The sequence below is a fragment of the Sebastes umbrosus genome, chromosome 3, assembly GCF_015220745.1.
Source record: "Sebastes umbrosus isolate fSebUmb1 chromosome 3, fSebUmb1.pri, whole genome shotgun sequence".
In the NCBI taxonomy this organism is placed as follows: Eukaryota; Metazoa; Chordata; class Actinopteri; order Perciformes; family Sebastidae; genus Sebastes; species Sebastes umbrosus.
This window is the reverse complement of record NC_051271.1, coordinates 13,263,900-13,285,560: the sequence shown is the minus strand read 5'-3', so window position 1 is coordinate 13,285,560 and position 21,661 is coordinate 13,263,900. Positions and strand designations below refer to the sequence as shown.

The 21,661-nt window shown below is 41.6% G+C and overlaps 1 protein-coding gene across 7 annotated transcripts in view; it reads left to right on the top strand.

Annotated features, from left to right (window-relative positions):
* The window catches only part of dlc1 (DLC1 Rho GTPase activating protein), a 91,842-nt gene that overhangs the window by 48,598 nt on the left and 21,583 nt on the right, over window positions 1-21,661 (top strand). For 2 of the 7 annotated variants that reach the window (XM_037763996.1, XM_037763995.1), the window contains exon 1: window positions 15,836-16,148. The exons of the other annotated variants lie outside the window; for them this stretch is intronic. In XM_037763996.1, the coding sequence (XP_037619924.1) occupies window positions 16,136-16,148 (13 nt within the window). In that variant the 5' untranslated portion in view covers window positions 15,836-16,135. Of the gene's footprint in view, window positions 1-15,835; window positions 16,149-21,661 lie in introns of those variants that run through there. 7 annotated transcript variants of the gene reach the window in all.

Sequence of the window (21,661 nt, the reverse complement as noted above, 5' to 3'; positions counted from 1 at the left end):
GCATTAGCATGTTGGGTAAGTGACACTTTAACAACTTAATGTCTTTATGTGCGTGTGTGGTTGAGGTGAGGGTCAGTGAACACAATGTGTGTCCAGCATTTCTTGGACTAAATACCTTGACAGGTCACAAAGTGGCCATCTGCTCCTTCAAACACAATATTTTTCATTCATTGGTTGTAAAACAAAGCAGCAGGTCCGTAATGTTCTGAAAAAGACATTCTGGGAATGTTATGAAAATTAAGGTTTGTTTGAATTTGCCTGAGGAGATGTCGGACCTCCAGTTTTTTCTAACAGAGATTCCTGTGTGTGTCTCTATCACACCATGAAATAGCTTTCATTTGAAACTTAATGAGTGGTAAACATGTTGTTTTTTTCTTTTCTTTGTCTGTCTTTCTGCAGGGTCAATATAGCTATCATGTGAACCACTTGAGTGGCTCTTACCAATATGCACGCACTGAAATGTGAGCTAGAAAAGCCTGGCTGTCTGAAGCCTTATGAGCATGACAGTTTTGAGGATCGAGTTCAAAACCTGCGGGTGAATAAAGCCAGAACACAGTAACCCAGCAGCCTCTTCTCTTTATTTGCATGTCCTGTGTTTGCCTCATTGCCTTAAAGCCATTAGCACTAAAAGCAAAGAAGCAAAGGGGGGTTTTGTCTTGTTTTTTTATGGTTCTTGAGGCCTGAAAAAAAAAAATGTTCTTCTGGCAATGACGTGGTTAGATCTCTCAAGCGGTCGGACCATCACAACAACACAAGTTAGAAGGACTCTGTGTTCCTCTGAGAAAACAGGGATCATTGTTTGTAAAAACAAAAATCCAGTTGTTTGTGACTCACAAACATCATGTGATTTTAATATGAATGTTATGCCTTTTTTGCAATTGAAATGAAGGAGAAAACATTTACAGAATCAGCAACTGTTACTTTAGTCTAAAGTTTATATAATTTATACCCGTTCGGTCGGTCGCTTGGTCCACCACTTTGGTCCAGACCAGTGGGCAACTCCAGGACCTGAGCCAAGCCAAAGCGGAAGTGCCTTAAACTTGCATTCTTTCTTATAGCCAGCAGGGGGTGACTCCTCTGGTTGCAAAAATAAGTCAGATTGTATAGAAAATCTATGAGAAAATGACCCTACTTTTCACTTCATTTACTTATGATTTATGTGATTTATGGCCTCAATCGCTATTTTCAAGTCTTCTTCAATACAGCATGATGTTCATTTAGTAAATTATGGTCCCATTTAGAATAAAATAGACATTGTTGAGTGTATATGCAAGTCTGACTGCCAACAGTGATTCCTTTTTTAAAGTTGGGATCAAGCTTAAGCTAGCTCCCACTGAAGCTGACCGCTGCTACTAGGGCACTTTAACATTATGGTGGTCTGGTCCATTGCCTTTCATCACACCTACTACTAACTACTAATATTTTATTCTCATGCATTGGTCATGTTGATTTGGACCATTAAACATTTGATGACAACGTTACCCATCCCTGCATTTCTGCTCGTGTCTCTCCAGTTTTAAATTTCCTGTCCACTCCTATTCCTTCATTCTTGGAAAGCTGGGAGGACAGCGTAAACAGAGAAGGGTCAGCATGATCCCAATCTGTTGGGCATATGGAGGTTCTGTCACTGCTGCCAACCTCCAGCTGGACAGTATTAGTCCCCCTCGTTACTCAGGAGTTGAGCTATCATCCCCCAGGGGCCGATGAGGAGCAGAGGGACGAGGGGGGAGTCACAGGTCTGACTGCGGCTCCTGTTCATCACCTAAAGTCCACACCCTCAAACACATCAGTGCTGTCCATTAGCTCCTAACGTAAATAAACCGTCTGTGTCTATGTGTAGGACAGAGAGTGAAAGAGTGGGTGAATGAAGGTTCAGGGCATCAGGGCTAATCCCATAAAGTGTTAAAGTGTGTTTAATTGACAAGAGAAAATGAGATGTAGACATTAAAGTTTATAGGAAGGAAATGCGAAGAACAAAACTGGAGACCTTGTATCGAAAACAGAATTAATTCACAAAACTAATAAATACCTCAAATAGAGTCAGTCATGTTATTTGCTTGACCCCGAGTCCTACTTATCATCAACGGGTCACAGTCCATTCATAACAAGTTTCTGTTCAATGGATACCTACAGCGATGCTGCCCTCTCCTTACACAGCTAAATACATACACTAACTTCCTTCTGTTTATTTGTATTTGGCTTAATACACCAGATTGCTTAGATTCCTGTGCCGTGGATTTGGGTCAGCTATGCATCGAGACAAACATTTAGATTTCCCAACTGAAGTAAGGCCCTTCATAATCATATCAAAAACCTTCCTTGTTGGTCAATGCTTGCAGAAAGCTACCCTAAAAATGTGTCAAGCGCGCAAATACACGTATGTACATACGTAGGTTTCAGGTTCAGACACACAAAGAGCTATCTCTGTCTGAATCTCCTTAATTCTTATAATACGAGGCATTTTCCTTGTGACCGCCACGTCCATCTCTAGTTTACTAGGTCAAGGTTGTCACATGACGAAAGAGTTAATATCCACTGGCTGATGTCCATCATCCTGCTGCATTTTGTCAGCCCTGAGCTGGAGGGCAGAAATGTACTTTCACACAAAGCAAAATGAGAGAAGAAAAAAGCCCTTTAATCTCAAGTGTTTTACCTGGAGGAAGAGAAGAGCAGCAATCATTGGAAGTACACCAGCACTGGGTGATTTTGTCAATATGCAAATTTCAGTGACACTAGTATTTCTCTTATTTTGAGAGGCATAAAACGTAGTAATGTGTGTCTTAGGCCAACACACCTATGCAATAAATACTAACTGTATGATTCACAGCTACAGTATATTTGTCAAATAAATGTAACAGTCATTAATAAAGTTGTAGTTGCGTCATCATGAGCCACAGTTATCAAATGTATCCTGTTTGGTTCAGCAATCCTTTCCTTATCCAGGAATATTCAATAAGGTATAGCAGAGGTCTAAACTGACCCTGTCAGATGGTTTGTTTCACAGAACCATCTGGGAAGTCGTCATTGGAAACTGTTTAGAAAAGGGCAGGCACTTTCAAAAAATACTTAGCAGGTAATTGGATGAACCATCTGTCAGTCAAACTAATGAAAACGAAATTAACTGAAAACATCACTTTTCGGTGCCGTTCTTTGTTCTCCTTTCAATGAAGAAATACTCGCCAGTTCTGATATAACTGATGCTATTGCAGCATCTACGCTAACCCCTTCAGGAGCCGTCGTTGTTTAGAACGAACAGTCACCTCTCTGGGTTGTCTCTCTCAGGTCTCACACACCTAAGCCACGCCCATAGCTGCCAGTAACTCCTCACAGGATGCTGATTGGTCCATTGTCTGGCGAGCCGGACACAAACGCATTACTTGGAGCCTTATTTTCGTGTGATATTTGATCCCACGATTCTCGCGTGATCTCATGACAATCGCGACAATCCACCTGCCGTGCTAGGTTACCAGAGGTCGGCAATGAATCACAAATTAAATGAATATAATACATTTTAAATTATCACAAGTAGATTCTAAGTGATGGTGGTGTCAAAACATCAGTTTTGTCAAGGCTTTCTACAGTGAAGAAGAGATGAGGAATTGATTTTAGGCACTTGTCATAGTTCTGGTTTTGGTATTGGGTTTGTCATGGTGTGTCTGTCCTTCATCCCATCTCTCTTTGATCTGCAGTAGCACTCTCTCTCATCTTATCTTCTGAAGAACGACACAAGACACAGGAGCTCTATGAAGTTGGGAACTGGAAAAAATCACTCTGAAATTCAAACCTGCTCGATGCACTTTTGCAAAGGAGCCTCGGGATCAGTGATAATCTCCCAACTGAACCTGGTTTGTGTTTGTCATGACAGCCTCGATGTCTGCATGGTTTGTCACGTGGTTCGCTAGAGGTCAGGGTTCAAAGGGGGTCACGGGTCAGGGCAAGGAAGACTAAGGCATCAACTTCCTGCGTTACTCGCTGGCTGATTCCACAAAGAGAAAGAATGGACATATGGTACTTTGGAATTTGGTCTTTCGCTCCACATGTCTAGGACATGACAAAAGTCAAAAACAGGAAAGAAAATAGAAAAGGGAAGAGAGTTCTACACTTTCTTTTGTCAACGGTGTTATTGGACACCTCACATTGGACGTGCACATGCAGGACACACAGACATATATTTAAGATAATAACATACCACTCACACAAACCGAAAAGACAGGCATGCATCCACAAACACATACACACACACATTGGCACCAATTATTTCACCCTGATGTCAAATATCTTATCTTTGGCATATCCGACATCCATCCACTCGCACCTTGTATCTCATTCATACACACTTAACCGTCCACAATATTGCTGCAGGGCTCGTCATCTCATTGCAACTTAACTCTTGCACCCAAGGCCCAATGATTCATTGCTGCTGAAAGGTAACTGGCATACGTTTGACACCCATGCCAACTCCTCCAGCCGTATGCCAAGTCTATCTTAAAGGAATACTTCACCACCACCTTGAACGGCTGCTGGATTCTCGCGATGTCACGAGATGACATGAAAAACGCGGGATCACATATCACAAGAAAATTCATCTTGTCAGGCTACAAGTAATACATGTTGTGGTCGGCAAGCTAGACCACGGACCAATCTGCGTTCTTTTGAGGAGCTACTGGCAGCTACGGGCGTGGCTTTAGTGTGTGAGATGACGCAGAGAGGTGATTGTTCGTGCTAAACAGCAATGGCGACTCCTGAAGAGGTTAGCGTAGATGCTGCAAAATCATTAGTTATATCAGAACTGGAGTGTATTCGTTGAAAGAAGAGCAAAGAACGACCCTTAAGGCTTTTCTTGATGGAAAAGATGTTTTCGCTCTTCTCCCCTATGGCTTTGAGCTTGATTGACAAATGGTTCATCCAATCACCTGCCAAGTATTTTTTGAAAGTGCCTGCCCTTTTCCAAAGACTTTCCAATGATGGCTTCTCAGATGGTTCCATGTGGCGGGTCAGGTTATACTTCACTACCAAAATGACCATATATATATCAATAACTCACTCAGAATCCAAAAACTGAGAAAAGTCTAGATGAATTGAAATAAATGGGGGACACCTCTCACACAACTCATGCAGTATAATCCAAGTCTCATTTTATCCAGTCGTATGCTCACTACTTCCCAAACACATGCATATTTGCTATAACTTGAGTACTACTGTTTAAAACACTTCCGCATAAACAGTCTCACGCTTGAATAGGCCTGTTTTAGCCTGTTTTATGCATAAATGCATGTGTTCGGGAAGTATGAGCATACGACAGGATAGATGAGACTTGGATTACACTGCACAAGTTGTGTGAGAATTTTTAAACGGATGTTTCAGTATAGTTTTGCCCCGATTTACTTCAATTCATTAAGACTTTCCTCCATTTTTTGATTCTTCGTTCAGAGGCAGGCGAGAAAAACAAAGTTTTCTTCAAGAAATTACAGTTACACAGGGTGAGTAATTGATATACGAATGGACGTTTTTGGGGGTGAAGTATTTTCTTTAATCCAGAACAATTCATCATGATGTCGGACCATATCAACAGCCATTACATTCTTAGAGACCGCTGTCATTCTTTAATGAGTCAAAATCTGCACGAGATCTCTTTGGGATACACATGTGGTAGCCATCAAAGCAGGGAAGATGCCATTGACAAAGCAATCTTACCTCAAGGTCCATCTAGTAGTTGCTCTGAAACCTTTGATCATATCACATGATTTTCATCAGCAGATGGAGTTGTAAATGTTCAAAATTCATTTTTTTCTGAGCACTTGCAATTGCAAAATACTTCATATTGAATCTCCAAGGCAAGAGAAGGAACACAAATATGGAAAGCAAAGGAACAAGAAAGAAGTAACAGTACTTTTTGTGATCATTAAAGGCTCACAGGAGGAAAAAGACATGATCTTGTTTGAATTATGTTGATGTAGTTGATGAACGAACGTGTTCTGTTTGGAAAATCGGGCACTGCGGAGCACCAAACTATTTCAAACAGTGATTATTATACCTTGCTTGGTTTGGAATAGGAATTCTGGAAATTTCCAGCACAGCTCAAACTGTTGCTGTGTGCTCATTTCACAGCCATATGGTTGGCATCATTAACCACTCCCCAAGTATTCGGTTGGTTTCCCGAGTAGACCTCCACCTCTTGTAATTCTTAGAAAATGTGGTCACACACACAGTTACTCTTTATGTGTTGAAATGCTATTGCTCCAGTGTTAGAGCCTGTAGGAATAAATCAAACCAGCTTGGTTCATTCACTCTAGGCCAGTAACAGCTGCACTTTGCCATAAAATGTTGTTTTGGAGTCTTAGCAGTCCGATTAATGGAAATAATCAACCAGCGTCTGCAGAAAAACCACAGCAGTTGTTACTGCATTTGGCAAGTTGGAATAGAGGTTTCCACTCACTGAATGATAAATGTCAGTTTCTATTGTTTGTTGTGTGGCCTCTCAGTCTGCTTTTTTCTGCAACTTTCACCAACTTTAATCGTCATGTTTGATGCTTATTCCAAACATGTTTTTCTCTTAACTAACTTTTAATGACAACTTCTTTCCTTCATACGTCTCTATCTTTTTCCAAAACCTCCAACAATTGCCCTTTGGTTCTGCTCTTCCTCTGCCATCCCCTTCTTACCATAAAGCAAAGCATCACTATTCTGCTTTCCCCACGCATGACTAATAAGAGAAATATAAGCATTAATTTGGAACTGTGTGTTCTTTTTTCGCGCATCTTTATCTTGATCAGGACATAGGAGAGGGCTGCTGATCAGAGGATTTCCTGGAGATCCAGAGCTTCCTTTGTAAACAATGTCTTCAAGATAGTAGTGACTTTGTTTCAAAAAAGACTATTTTGAAAACATGAAAATATAAAAGTACAAACAGAGCAATTTTAATATACAGTATTTATCTAATAAACTATGTTATGTCTACCACCAGACTTTTTATGTATACAGATGGTGACATAGAGAGCTCTCGGGTTCCTGTTTGATCACTGATGTTAAAGTATTATTGTAATGTTTTGTTTTACTCTGTATGCAACATTCCTGTTTGTGGATGACATACATAATATCAGGTAGAGAATACATCAAATCAGTGTATAGACTAAAAGACCACCGAGTATCTAAAAGTACCTATCCTCGCACACGTGTGTTTAACTCTGTGTGGTTTTGTGTTTAAGTGTACATATGCGTGTGTGTTAACTTAAACACTGTTTGCTTTAGCCTTTACACATTAGTGTTGGCCAATAATTCTCTTGAAGCCAAGGTTGAGCAGAAGCCACACATGGTAGTGCTTTACAGGGAAACAGAGATTTAACTCTTTTAACATGTCAGTCATGCTCAAAGATTTACAGTCAACTGAGTAAAATAAATGTACCTTTTTAGCAGATTCTGGCCACTAATGGTTCTCCCATTGTTAGAGTTGTTAAAAACTCTAAAAGTTTGCAACTAAATGTGAGAAATTGCTGTTTCTGATGTGTATGACAGTGTGGGACACATCAGAGCAGTTCAGGGCTGAGATGTGACTGCATTAGAGAGTTTTTTGGACCTGATTCAGCCAACCTTCACCTTGAATTGGATCTGAAAGGTACAGTCAAATTGATCCGTGTAGGGATGAATCTCCACCTGTCCGTCAACTCGAAGCTCAAACCGGTGCCTCGCCAGACAGGACAGCTGAGTAGACAAATCTGAGCAGACCCCAGAATGATTGGTCACAATCCAAAATGTATTCAATTCCTTACCAGACCCTAATGTAGACTGGCAGCAGCATGATGTTCCACCAATTAATGAGCAGCCGCAGTCAAAAAGATTATGTACATGTCATCGTCTTTACAGTTCTCACCACCTCAAAAGATACATTTTCTCCTTTAAAGATTGTGACGCACCATATGATCAAAGCTGATAGCGTGTCTGCTCGGATCCACTGTGCATTAGACATATTTACACAGGCCTAGAGGCGGACTCAGGCTGTCTGAGGGAAGCCGCTAAAAAAATGAAAAAGGCACCAGCTGCACGCGGTGGGGCACCAGCACGCAGAAGGTTTTCTAGCAGGGCAGCCTATATGGCACTGCATTATGTTTTCTCCATTTTAAGGTCACCCTAGAGGGCACTTTATCATGTTATCTCCACTGGAATGGGAACCTACAAGGCACTTTATCATGTTTTCTCCATTTTAAGGGCACCCTAGAGGGCACTTTATCATGTTTTCTCCAATGGAAGGGCAACCTAGAGGGCACTTTATCATGTTTTCTCCAATGGAAGGGCAACCTAGAGGGCACTTTATCATGTTTTCTCCTTTTAAGGTCACCCTAGAGGGCACTTTATCATGTTTTCTCCTTTTAAGGTCACCCTAGAGGGCACTTTATCATGTTTTCTCCAATGGAAGGGAACCCTAGAGAGCACCTTACCATGTTATCTCCACTGGAAGGGCACCCTAGAGGGCACCTTATCATGTTTTCTCCATTTAAGGGCACCCTAGGGGGCACTTTATCATGTTTCCTTTACTGGAAGGGCACCGTAGAGTTTCACTTCATCATGTTGTATCTACTATAGGGGCATCCAGGAGGGCACTTTTGATGCATTTTTTTACCTACCCAATCCGATTAGATTGAACATAGTTTAGATCCGCTCTGCTGCAGGTCCTGGGTTTGTAAAGACCTCTAAACTGGACTTAGGGAAGATTACTAGTTAACAGCTAATGGGGATAGAAATAAACATTAAACTTCCAGGAGAAACCTTTAGCTGAAACAGTGTTGCGTACTTCACACACGCTGACTTTATTTTGCGAGTTTCTAGCACTCTGATCATGCAGTAAAAGGCTAAATCGCCAGTTTGCAATCATGCATTCATATGTGACGTACCTTGCAGAATTGCACAAATAGCACAGATAGCATCTGTACTCATATTCAGCAGCTGAATTAGTCTCTGTCAGACAAAAACGCTGATACTTTTAATGAAGTTCTTTGGTGTTTTATAACTCCTCCTTAAAGCTAGCACCTAGCTTAGCTTCACTGCATGTGAAACTTGATACAGTTTGTTTTGTTTATAACGTGAAATCCTGTGCAGGCACACACAAGACCCTATCACTTAAAAGCCCATTATCCCTGCACAATGCAAATCTTCAACAACCCTCTTACAATGGCTCATTTTTCCTGCTGTAGTTTTTTTTTTGCCTTAATCTCAATCGACTTTTACTGCTGTGGTCGACAAGTAAAAGGTCAATGACAAATGGATGATCCGGTGCAAAGCGTTTGGTTTTTTTAACCCCACCACCTGGATGAAAAATACATGGTAGTACAACACCGATCCATTGTTTGTGTTAAGTGTGTGTGTCGGCCTCCTGCCTCTATTGTGATCGTGGTCAGTCCATCAAAAAGCCCGGAGAGGGTGTCGGCGAAGCATTTGGTCCGCTGTCTGCTTCACACTTCCTTTGTTTGTGTGCGTGTTTGTGTGTGTGCTGGTCCAAGCCTCTGTCTCCCTGCACTTCCTCCTTGCCATTGTGTGTATGGTTTACCATGGGAGCATATGCTGTCTCTCTCTTTCTCTCTCTCTAATCAGTGTCTTATTGGGCTGATCCCCAAGACCATGGATGAGCTATTTCTGGAGATTCCTGTTATGAAAAGATTATTTCCCTCCCTCCTCTGCCTCTCTCTCTCTCTCTCTCTCTCTCTATTTCTCTCTCACACACACACACACACACACACAGCAGTCAAACTCATTATCTCAAACTGCATCAGTGAAAGGCAGAGAACTTGTCATTGGAGGCATTTAGATTCAAGTTTCAAGGACAAGAGCAGCACCTTACCTCTGAATAAAACACACTCACACCCACACAGTAAATTGACAAAGTAGCATTTGTAATAAAAACCTAAATGTCCTTTTCTTCCCTGTTTTTGATTACTTTATGGTCTACCCACCTGTTATGGAAAACATCTTTATGGCCTTGTTATCTCAAAAATCTCATGCACAAAAATCTGATTATAACCGTTCAGACGCTTACATACACCTAACATGTTCATCTCTATGTCAGGACGACCGCCATGACTTTTGCAGACCCATAATTTGGTTATCTCTTTTGTGAATCTTTGTTGACACAGCCTTGGGTGTTTATGCGTGTGTTGGACTGACACGTCCATCCTCTGACCCTCACCTGGCCCCGCTGTTTGGGGTTAGGAGTGCTAGAAGGGTTAGGAGTGCTAGAAGAGGGGAGCGTAAACCCCAAGGCAAGCCCAGAGGAGTGAGCTCTCCATGTCGGGGGGAAAATCTTTCTCACTTTTCTGTTTTTGTTTTTCCATCTTTTTTCTTATCTGAGCATTTTTGTCTATCTCTGTCTCTCGGTGAAGTCTTTTTTAAGTCTTTCTTTTCTTAATTTTCATGCTCACTTGCTCTATTTTCCTCTTCCAGCCACTCCCTCTGTGTCTGATGGTCAGAGGTGACACTGTTAAGTTTACAACCTACAACAGTAGCTTCACCCAACAACCCAGCAGCAGCAGAAAGGTGATGAGGAATACAAGGCTAATTGTATTCAGATCAAATGTATGTGGTTTAGTCTGTTTTGACACCTGGAATTTATTTTGTTTCAAAAGAGACATGAGAAAAATTTACTATGAGTCATGAGGTAATTATGCCTTAAAGGTAAAAGAGTCTGTTTTTGTTTCCTTTACGGGGAAAAGTTGCATTTAATGCCGGCGTAATCCCTCGTGTCTGCCTGCCGTAACACTGATGCATCTCCTCATTTCCTCTCTTTTGTCCAAAGCCCTCATTATACCCGTGTGTATTTGATCTGTATCTGAATCATAATCCAAACAAGTGGCTGACTCCGACGAGCTTTGATGAATGAAAATTGTAGACACTAAAGAGACACACTCATTCGCCCCAGAGCAACTGGCAGCAGGGACAGTCTGCTTGTCTGATCTCTCACACTTTACCACACATCCATTAACAATCACTGGTGTTATTGTGTATTTATCACCACTAAACAACTTGAGAGCGCACACTCAATCAACTTTGAGCAGGTTTTTTTTTACCCATCTCAGTCGAGGGTGTAGCTCTGGGTCTGGGTTTTGGGTGCAGCCTCTGGGTGGTCGGGTTTTGTGGCTCAGGGATTTGGCCTTGTTTGGTAATCTCTCTTCATCTATCCTTCCTCTCTTTGCTTTTTCTCTCTCTATCCTTCCCCTATCCCTCTCTCTCTCTTTCTCACACACTAACAGACCATAATTATCTTTCTCCCGCCCTTCAGGTTACAGGATAAAAACCCTCAGTTTGTGAGCTCACACGATCACATGTTCTGTTGACGTATTATTTGTTATATAATATAATTCTTATTTTAACTGGATATACTTATGGGCAGCGAACCTCAATACATTTACAGTATCAACTGTCAAGTATAAGTTGATATTGAATGCTTTGTCAGATTCTTTTACTTACTTTTTCATGGAATATTTCCTGATCTCGATCAGAAAATCAGGAAACTTTTCTATTTTTTATAGACTGCAGTACGTACGTGTTTGTAAAGCTGCTCGTGTTAACCCTGGTCTTTTGTTGACATTGGCTTTACTTCTGTTTGGGTTCCCACAGACCACAATGCGGCATATGTAGAAATAATAATAACTGCAAAATCAACCAATATGGAGGGGACAAAATGCAGAAATTACCATAAAGTTATTGCACCAAATAATTAAATATTCCTTGTTTTTATTACTCCATTAGATACGTATGACCTTTTTTGCTAAAAGTCACCCACAGACAAACACAGACCGGATGTCATCCTACATTGTAAAGTTGTTTGGAGTCAATTAAACACCAAAGTGGTCTAACTCTGTTAAACAAACTCCAGTAACAGAAATCCAAATAGATTTGGTATTTGGGAGGAGTGGTGCTGCATAAAAGGTGCTGTCAACACCAATTACAGATATAAAGCGTATTAAAACGTCATTGTATTTATCCACGTTTTACAGCGGGGGCATCTGGGCAAACATTTCAACTGATTCCCACCAGGGAGGACATTTTTATGAATGCCTACTATATAGACTCATGATTTTGCTCACTTTAATAGCTGGCGGGGATCTCTTTTGGGTGAATCACTTGTGACTCCTCCGTCAGCTGGGACTGCTGTGGCAGCCAACAACAGACTGCATAGTTAGCCAGGATTTTCTGCCTCATCCTCCCCCCCACCCACTCTCAGTCCACCAAGCTTTGGATTACATGCTTTTCCCTGCCACATGGTGACGCGTCTGGCTTTCCCGTTTTTGAATCACCTCAGCCAGTGCCTGTGTGTTACCATGGCAATAACACAGAGCTGGCTGATGCCAAGCGTTGACGTCGTTTTAGGAGTTCTTGGAAAACTGTATGAAAAGTTCCTGATGATATATAATAGGAGGAGAGGGGAAAACAGGAGAACTGGACAGGCTGTTTTGAAATAGACTAAATTTAAATTAATAATGTGTGACCCCCCCCCACACACACACAAACACACACAGACACACACATTTAAATCAGAAAAATATCAGCAAGGTTTCAACACTAAAATTATACAGTTGCATAAAACCACTGCTTTTATTCTGGCGGGGAAAAAAGAAATTAGAGGTAGAAATAAAATGTTTATATAAACTAGCCTCAGGGCAAATTTACACTTATCATATTGTTATAGTAATCATAGTAATTTACTAATGATAGTAATTGCATTGACTTTCTTTGGAGATGCTTACAAAGTGTGACCAAAGTGCTATATCTAAGTGTTCAACATCATCAAGACATCCCCCAAAATCTGCATCCAGGACTGTATGTGTTGCTATTGTTCAGTCGACCTGTGCGTAATGTATGTGCGTAATGTATATGCGTCTGGCGGCGCCATGCAGGGCAGGGCCAGAGGCATTACCATACCTGCAACAGTTCTCTATTCACTGCAACACTCGCGCTTTTCAGACTAATCTCGCGTCACAAAAGGAGCGTCTCTCAGGCGTCTCCAGTCATTTCTAATGTAATGCAAACTGGGCACCAACCTCTGAGTCAATTGCTTGCCTATTAGGGGAGGTGGTTTAAGCTCAGAGGAGGTAGAGGAGCTGATATGGATAAGAGGGGAGTCCTGGGGAGCACATGTTAAGCACTTTCTATTTTATATGGAGAGCGTTTGTTCGGCATATAGTCAGATCAGTTCATTAAATTAGTAACAAATACAAAATATGAATGAATGAAAGACTTTATTTCGAACATAAAATGAATAAAAACAGATACAAAATAATAACAAAGAGTAGTAGTGTCCGAAAAGGAGTAGATAGAAGTAAAACTTATATTTCCCTACCCCTTTCTCACTCCTCCTCTAATAACTCATAGAATGATAATATAATATAATATATAAACTATCCCAGATTTATTTACATCCCAAATTAAATATATGAACAGCATCCCAAGTTTATTTACAACCCACATATCCATGCGGAGTTTAAAAAAAGTAGATATAAACCAACCCTTAACGCAACCCTTATCACAACTCTTCCTCAACCATATACCTCCCAAAAACATATTTTTTGTATAGCTTTTTAAAGTGATTTATATTTGTGCTCCGCTTCAACCCATCACCTAACCCATTCCACAAATCCACCCTACAGACTGAAATACACATACTCTTCTTTGTTGTACGAACACCATGCTTTTTAACATTCAATTTTCCTCTTAAATTATAACCCCCCTCCCTCCCTGACACAAAACATTTTTTGAATATTGCCCGGAAGTGAATTTTGTCTTGCTTTGAACATAGTTATTGCGGTTTAAAATTTGACCAAATCCTTGAATTTCAATGCAGGTGACTTTAAAAACAGTGTGTTTGTGTGTTCCCTATATCCCACATTATTTACTATCCTGATTGCTCTCTTTTGTAGTATGCATAATGGTTGTAAGTTGCTTTTATAAGTGTTACCCCAAACTTCCACACAGTAATGCAGATATGGTGATATACAGACGTAGGCAAAGTTGTTGGTACTCTTCCGTTAAAGAAAGAAAACCCCACAATGGTCACTGAAATAACTTGAAACTGAGAAAAGTAATAATAAATAAAAATTTATTGAAAATGAACTAATGAAAATGAGACATTGCTTTTGAATTTTGGTTCAACAGAATCATTTTAAAAAACAAACTAATGAAACTGGCCTGGACAAAAATGATGGTACTCTTAACTTAATATTTTGTTGCATAACCTTTTGAGGCAATCACTGCAATCAAGTGATTTCTGTAACTCTCAATGAGACTTCTGCACCTGTCGACAGGTATGTTGGCCCACTCCTCGTGAGCAAACTGCTCCAGCTGTCTCAGGTTTGAAGGGTGCCTTCTCCAGACTGCATGTTTCAGCTCCTTCCACAGATGTTCAATAGGATTTAGATCAGGGCTCATAGAAGGCCACTTCATAACAGTCCAATGTTTAGTTCTTAGCCATTCTTGGGTGTTTTTAACTGTGTTTTGGGTCATTATCCTGTTTGAGGACCCATGACCTGCAACTGAGACCAAGCTTTCTGACACTGGGCAGCACATTTCGCTCCAGAATGCCTTGATAGTCTTGAGATTTCATTGTACCCTGCACAGATTCAAGACACCCTGTGCCAGATGCAACAAAGCAGCCCCATAACATAACCGAGCCTCCTCCATGTTTCACATTAGGTACAGTGTTCTTTTCTTTGGATGCTTCATCTCTTCGTCTGTGAACATAGAGCTGATGTGACTTGCCAAAAAGCTCCAGTTTTGTCTCATCTGTCCAAAGGACATTCTCCCAGAAGCTTTGTGGCTTGTCAATATGCATTTTGGCAAATTCCAGTCTCGCTTTTTTATGATTTGGTGTCCTCCTGGGTCGTCTTCCATTAAGTCCACTTTGGCTCAAACAGTGACGGATGGTGCGATCTGACACTGATGTACCTTGACCTTGGAGTTCACCTCTAATCTCTTTGGAAGTTGTTCTGGGCTCTTTGGTAACCATTCATATTATCCGTCTCTTCAATATGTCATCAATTTTCCTCTTGCTGCCACGTCCAGGGAGGTTGGCTACAGTCCCATGGACCTTAAACTTCTGAATAATATGAGCAGCTGTAGTCACAGGAACATCAGGCTGCTTGGAGATGGTCTTATAGCCTTTACCTTTAACATGAAGGTCTATAAGGTTCTTTCTGATCTCCTGAAACAACTCTCTCCTTAGCTTTCTGTGGTCCATGTTCAGTGTGGTACACACCATGATACCAAACAGCACAGTGACTACTTTTCACCCTTTAAATAGGCAGACTGACTGATTACAAGTTTGAAGACACCTGTGATGCTATTTACAGGACACACCTTAGTTTAACATGTCCCTATGGTCACATTATTTTACATCTTTTCTAGGGGTACCATCATTTTTGTCTAGGCCAGTTTCATCAGTTTGTTTTTTAAAATGATTCTGTTGAACCACAATTCAAAAACAATATCTGATTTTCATTAGTTAATTTTCAGTAAATTTTTATTTATTATTACTTTTGTCAGTTTCAAGTTATTTCAGTGACCATTGTGGGTTTTTCTCTCTTTAACGGAAGAGTACCAACGATTTTGCCTACGTCTGTAAGTGAAGAATACAGAATGTGCAGTGATTTATGGTCCAGTAAGTGTCTTGTTTTCCCTAAAACTGCTAAAATGATATGTTATGATATAATTCGTTCTAAACTTGTTCCCTATACACTTGATGATGTGCTGAGGTTGTCCTGAGTGGATCTTATCAGGTGGGGGTGGTGGTGGTGGGTGGAGCCTCTGCAGAGCTGCCCATTCCTAAAGCTTGAATCACACAACTCTCTACTCTCCATTCACATTCCTGCTGCTGGAGAGACCAACGCTTCATTCACTGACTCACCGTGTCGGGAGGAGGATTTGTTGAAGAGTTGTGGAGTTTTTTGTGAGGCCAAATCAAATTATAAACCATGGATTTACTGTCCCGCGCAACGCTCAGAGGACATTTGCAACCGACCGTGTAGTTGGAGTTGTCTTTATATCCGCTGGATCTATCTGTCTATGTATCATGCGCGCTGCGTCCTAACAGTGGAGGAGTAACGTTAGACCTGACTGTGGACAGTATCCTGGCTGGTCAGGACCGGGACATTAGAAAATGATGTTAACACGTAAGTTGATTCCATAATTTACCTTCAAAGGATTATATTTGTTTTTTATTTAAAGTAAAAACGTGTATAACTCACAACTTATACTTATTTTTTTTTTATTATTATTATTATTATTATTTTTAATTTACTTATCTTTCTGGGTTTTTTTGTCCTTTTACTTTTTTTTATTATTTTTATTTTTATTTATTTTTGTTTTTGTTTGGTATGTGTTTCATTTATGTTGCTAACTGAATTTAACTGTTTATGAAATGAACTGCTTATTTAATGGTGCAGTAATATTGTTATGGGGGGGGGGTAATAATTTGTTTATACAATTTATTTATTGGATTTTGTACAGAATACCAATAAAAAAACTTGAAAAGTAAAAATGAGGCCATATATTCAAGCAGTTTCCTGTTGATCCAGGAGATGTATGTAGTTGGTGTGGATAACCAGTGGTGCACAGCGTGCGTATTTTAAGTTACTTTTAGTATTCAATCCACTGAAGCTTTGTTTGGATTGAACCTTCAGGTAAGACACTCTTTAAGTCGTCTTTAGGGCGCAGCGCTGCAGGCTGTCAGATAACAAATCTCCCCTCTTTACGCATAACTCCACGTCCCAAACGTCCTCACTCCTGTCCTCAGCTCACTCACTAACAGAACATGGTTTCTCTTACGACTTTTCCCCAAATTTACGCACGACCCCTGCGAGGTTCCTAACTTGAGGGAAAAACCTTCCCCCTCTTTTAGGCACAGAGCCCAGGGGAGCCTCCAGCACACTAATTTAGCTGGTCGGATTGAATTGGATTAAATGAAACTGTTATAGATACGATACAACTTTATTGTCAGTTTGCACTGAAATACATTTTGCATCCATAGGCAGCTCAGTTTGAGAAAAAGTACACATCCAATAGACATACTGTGACCATAGACAGACAGACAAGTAAAACCCATCAGACCAAAAAAAACACATCACAATTATTCATACATTACAAAATGACCATCTGTCCTCTGGATTTACATGTCTTTAGCACATTAATTATTATTTAGCAACAAGATGGACTGATGGACAAAGCCTGTTCTTCAGCCTGATGCGGTTAAATGTAGGGACTCTGAGTCGTCTCTTGGAGTTGCAGAAGTTGATATTCCCCATTTAAAACATGTAAGGGATCAGAAGAGATGCTGTTGGCAGGTCTGAGCATACTCTTGTTGTGAGCTGTTTGAAAGAAGGCTGTCTGTCACAGGTTGGCCAATGATCTTCGCGCAGATTTTAATTTGATGATCAGAAAGTATCAGTACCAGTCTGCGACACGTCTGCTATGCCAGTGCCTCAAGATCCTTTAACAGCCTTTTAAGTGCCTTTTGCCTGACTCTCGACCTTTTGCTAACGTTTATGGAGAATTTCAGGTGGATGTTGTGGCTGTATAAAAATCCCGTTTTCAGTCCTGTGCTGCTGGCAGGCTTTACTTGATTTGTGGGCTTTGGCCCCTTTGTCTCAATTGTTTTAACTGTGTGTTCCAACACATGGTTCCTTATCAGCTATACCTCAGGTCTAGAACAGATATGAGCACAGCCAGGTTCAGTTGAGCCATATAACCGTAAAGACACTCACAGACATCCCGCCACCATGATAATAAATTAACATTACCTACTGTAACTTTTAATGTGGAGACACCATACTTCTACACACACTTAATGAGCGACTCTTTGTAACAGAAGGAGTAGTTCAGTCACAGAAATACTAGGAATCTAGTATTAGAAAACTAGTTTCTTTATTTCTTTCAATCAGGGATGGGACTAGATGGTTTAGTAGGTAGTTGGCGGTTGTGTTGGGAGGAGAGCAAATGAAGGAAACACACTTCACTGGGCTCTTTGTGAAACAGGAAGTGAGCCGGGGCCTTATCTGGAAGATTTACATCCAGCTGGCACGCTGTTTCTTTCGTGTCCTGTGAGGAGACGCACATGTTCGTTTCTTTAGCTGTTACCTTCCCTCTTGCTGGAGGAACCAGGGCTGTCCTGGGATCTGTTTATGAATGGATAGCTATCTGCTAGGCTTGTCATCTGGCTGTGGAAAGCTTATAGAATATGCCTGGTCACCTGATCCACGGCTAGGGCCCTCCGTGTGAGCATAAATCTGTCATCAAGGAGCACAGGGGCCTGTGTGGTTAGCTCTGCGATGATCCATCTGGGCCAGCTGTGTGTTTGCATGCGTATTTTGCCATGCCTGTCCCTGTAACTGGAATGGACCATTGATAGTAACCTCATTTGTGTGTGTGTGTGTCAACGGGGCATAGCTTGACGTCGGCCAGATGGCGATATTCCTGGCATCGTCTCACTTAGCCAACAGCCAGACCTTCTCAGCGAACACCAGCTGTCTCAACCGTGGAATCACAAAACATGATACCCATCAGGAGGGAAATCTGTTATCGCCCATCTTCGCATTCCAGTAGAGCGATGGAGGGATTTCACATTGGTCACGTTAAAAAAAGCTGTTGTCTCCAGTTGTCCTGACGCTATCACACTGATTCAAGCTGTTATGGACATTGCAATCGTACATGAAATAGTTTTCGACCATGAATCAATCAGAAACACGTTCTTCAAGTTCACGGACACATCAGGAGTTTGTCCTTGTCACTGTTGGGACAAACATTGGCAGCATCCAGGCTCCTGGCTTTGCTTGTTGTAGATTACTGCTGAGCCACAGAGTCTGGCTTAGTTTATCACATCACCTGTCTAGACCCACTCTGCAGCTCCTTCAGAAAGGAGCCACTCAGACCTGGAGTTGATAAGAACCCTCTGCCCGCCTTTTAGGTCGTTTTACAGTCGGCACTTTGAGAACCAGCGATGATCAAGTAATTCCAGATAAGCTCCAGCTCCAATTCACAACAGTTGTTAGTCAAGCATTCTTCTTAATCTGCCGACTTCAAAGCCTCGGGCATGATAACTGTATTCAGACTCTTGACCTCCAGCTTGCCGTGTATGCAGCAGCGGAGCCTTTGAGGTGGGGAGCAGCATCCTTTGTTTGCTGGCTGCTGACAAACTCCCACTGGAGCTGAGCATTCAGACTCGGCCGAGCCAGATCCCGCCGCCTCCTGCGATGGAGGGCCGGCAATTGTGAGAATTTCCTGCCACAGGAAAGGAGAGAAGACAAGGGGCGAGCAGGATTGAAATAAGTGGAGAGAGCAGAGGAGACGAGGGCGAGAGCAGGGAAAAGGAAAGCAAAGACTGTGATGGATAATTTTAGAAGTCGATACCGCCGGGCAGCGAGTGAAGCTTGACCCTAAACTGGCAGCTCACCAGTTCAGCTTTGGCCAAATTCCCGGAGAAAAGCCCCTTTTGATCCATATGAAATCGCTATTAGCATCGGCTTGGCTCTTATTAGTCATGTTATCAGGCTGATAATCGCTCTCATCTTTGTTTCCCTCTGAGAAGAAGTGTGTCTCACTGTTGTTTTTGCTCATTCACATCAGTGTGTCACTATCTTTGTCATTCCAACTGAGACGATCCGTCTGCATTTCTCTCCACAAAGTCATACATTTACGGTTCAGTTGAAGTCAAATATCCATCTGTCTCTATGTCCCACCTGACGGACATGTTTCAGACATCCTGTGTGACCTCCCTCAGCGGGACCAGAAGTCCTGGTCTGCCTGTGCTCAGATTCCCATATTAATCTATCCAGCTGTTTGTTTGTCTGTCTGTCTGTCTGTCTCCAAGCCAACCAGGCTTGATGACAAGATGACCAAACAGGAGACAGATCAGGTTTAGCAGAGGGTTACCTTTTGCAGTCAGGAAACGACATGCTGCCGATACCTTATGTTGCTCCTATAGCTCATAGCCGGAAGTCACTGGGGTCAAAATGACAAAAGGCTCAACGTTCTTCTTGTGGACTGCTGAGTATTTCAGAATCAGAAATACTTTATTGATCCCCGGGGGGGAAATTGGGACATTACAGTTGCTCTTATATTTAAAAAAAAAAAGCACAGAAATGTAAGAAAATATAAATAAAGTGTACGTAACATGTCAATAATGTACATAATGCTACAATATATAACACAGTATATGTAGAGAAATAGACACATACATGCATACTGTATATATACCACAGTGTAAATAAGTAAATACAAAATGCTGTTAAACATCAATAGATATTTTCTATATATATTATTATAATAATATTTCATCTGCACTTGCTTTCATCCGTAACAGTTGTTACTACATGAAAAATCTAAACATGCAAAGGAATTTGTCCTGAATGTGCTGCTCCAGAAATTACACTGCACCTCAGGAAACGTGTGGTGAACTGTAGCATAATTAGTTAGCCAGGACGTGGAGTATTTTCAGAACTGTGTGGCCTTGAAACGTTGGTGCTGGCCGGACTCCTTTTACATTTCTAATCTGTTGTACTTCAGCCAACATGGCACATTGCAGACCACACATCACCACCATCATCAAGGTAGTGTACTTCAGTTTTCTATTTGACGACAACTCCGTGCTTACTGTAGGACATCCATTTGTCCAGTGTGGCTTTGTAGCTGTCCTTAACCACACACAATCACCGGAGCCGGTGTTTGTCTTGGCTGCCTCCCCGCCTATTATCTGGCCAGGAACAAACGAAGGCAGGGCCTTACAGCCGGGTGGTCGGCGGCCACTGCAGCGCCGCTCGGCTCTCTTCCTGTGAGGGAAGCAGGAAGAGGAAGTGAGGTAGTTCCCTGGCGAGGGCTAAGGAATTGTGGCGGACAGTGAGGGAAGGCAAAAAATAAAACACACCCATGAAGTTATCGAAGCGAACAGAAATGTAAAGGAGTAGGTGCGGTGTTGTAGGGTGACACTTTTATGTGCTTTGGCTATTCTTGCAGAACTCTTTTACAGCTTTGTTGATCCAACTCTTTTTTTTTAAATCCAGATACATAAGACTGTATGTGTGTGCGGCTCTATTGTTAGGTTGTTTGTGCCAGATGCCCCATGCCCCTGTCCACTTCCTGCAGCCAAACAAAAGATAGAAAAATATTCTGGCTTCACTCTGTGACTGAAGGGAGACACAATGCGCTGCAGCGACAAATATTATTCAGTTTTTACCCATCTGCGTGGTGAATACGCTCGTCTTTATTTTGTTTCCAAGGCACACCAAGTCCACATTATGTCACTGTAAAGTAGATTTGACACACATTCTAGCCCAATGGGGTGTGTCACTGGATAGCTTCCCTCCAAAGGCACTAAATGGATCCCATAGCCTTCTTTTTTGGGGTTTGGGGGGTGGAAAGCTAACCACGTGTTTGCATGTCTAATTTGCATTTCAATAGCTTTACTGTCTTTTGAGTGGTTTGTCTTTAAACATGAGGTCGGCCTTTGCAAACACACACACACAGACTTGCATGTGCACACAGTCACACACACACACACACGTAGACGCACAAGCAAACACAAGAAGCTCCAGCTCTGTGCAGTGCTTGCTTTCAAGAATGCTGGTATAATTACCCCTTGGTTTTCTCCGTTCCTCACTACGCTCCAAAAATACTACAGGCTCAACACACCCAC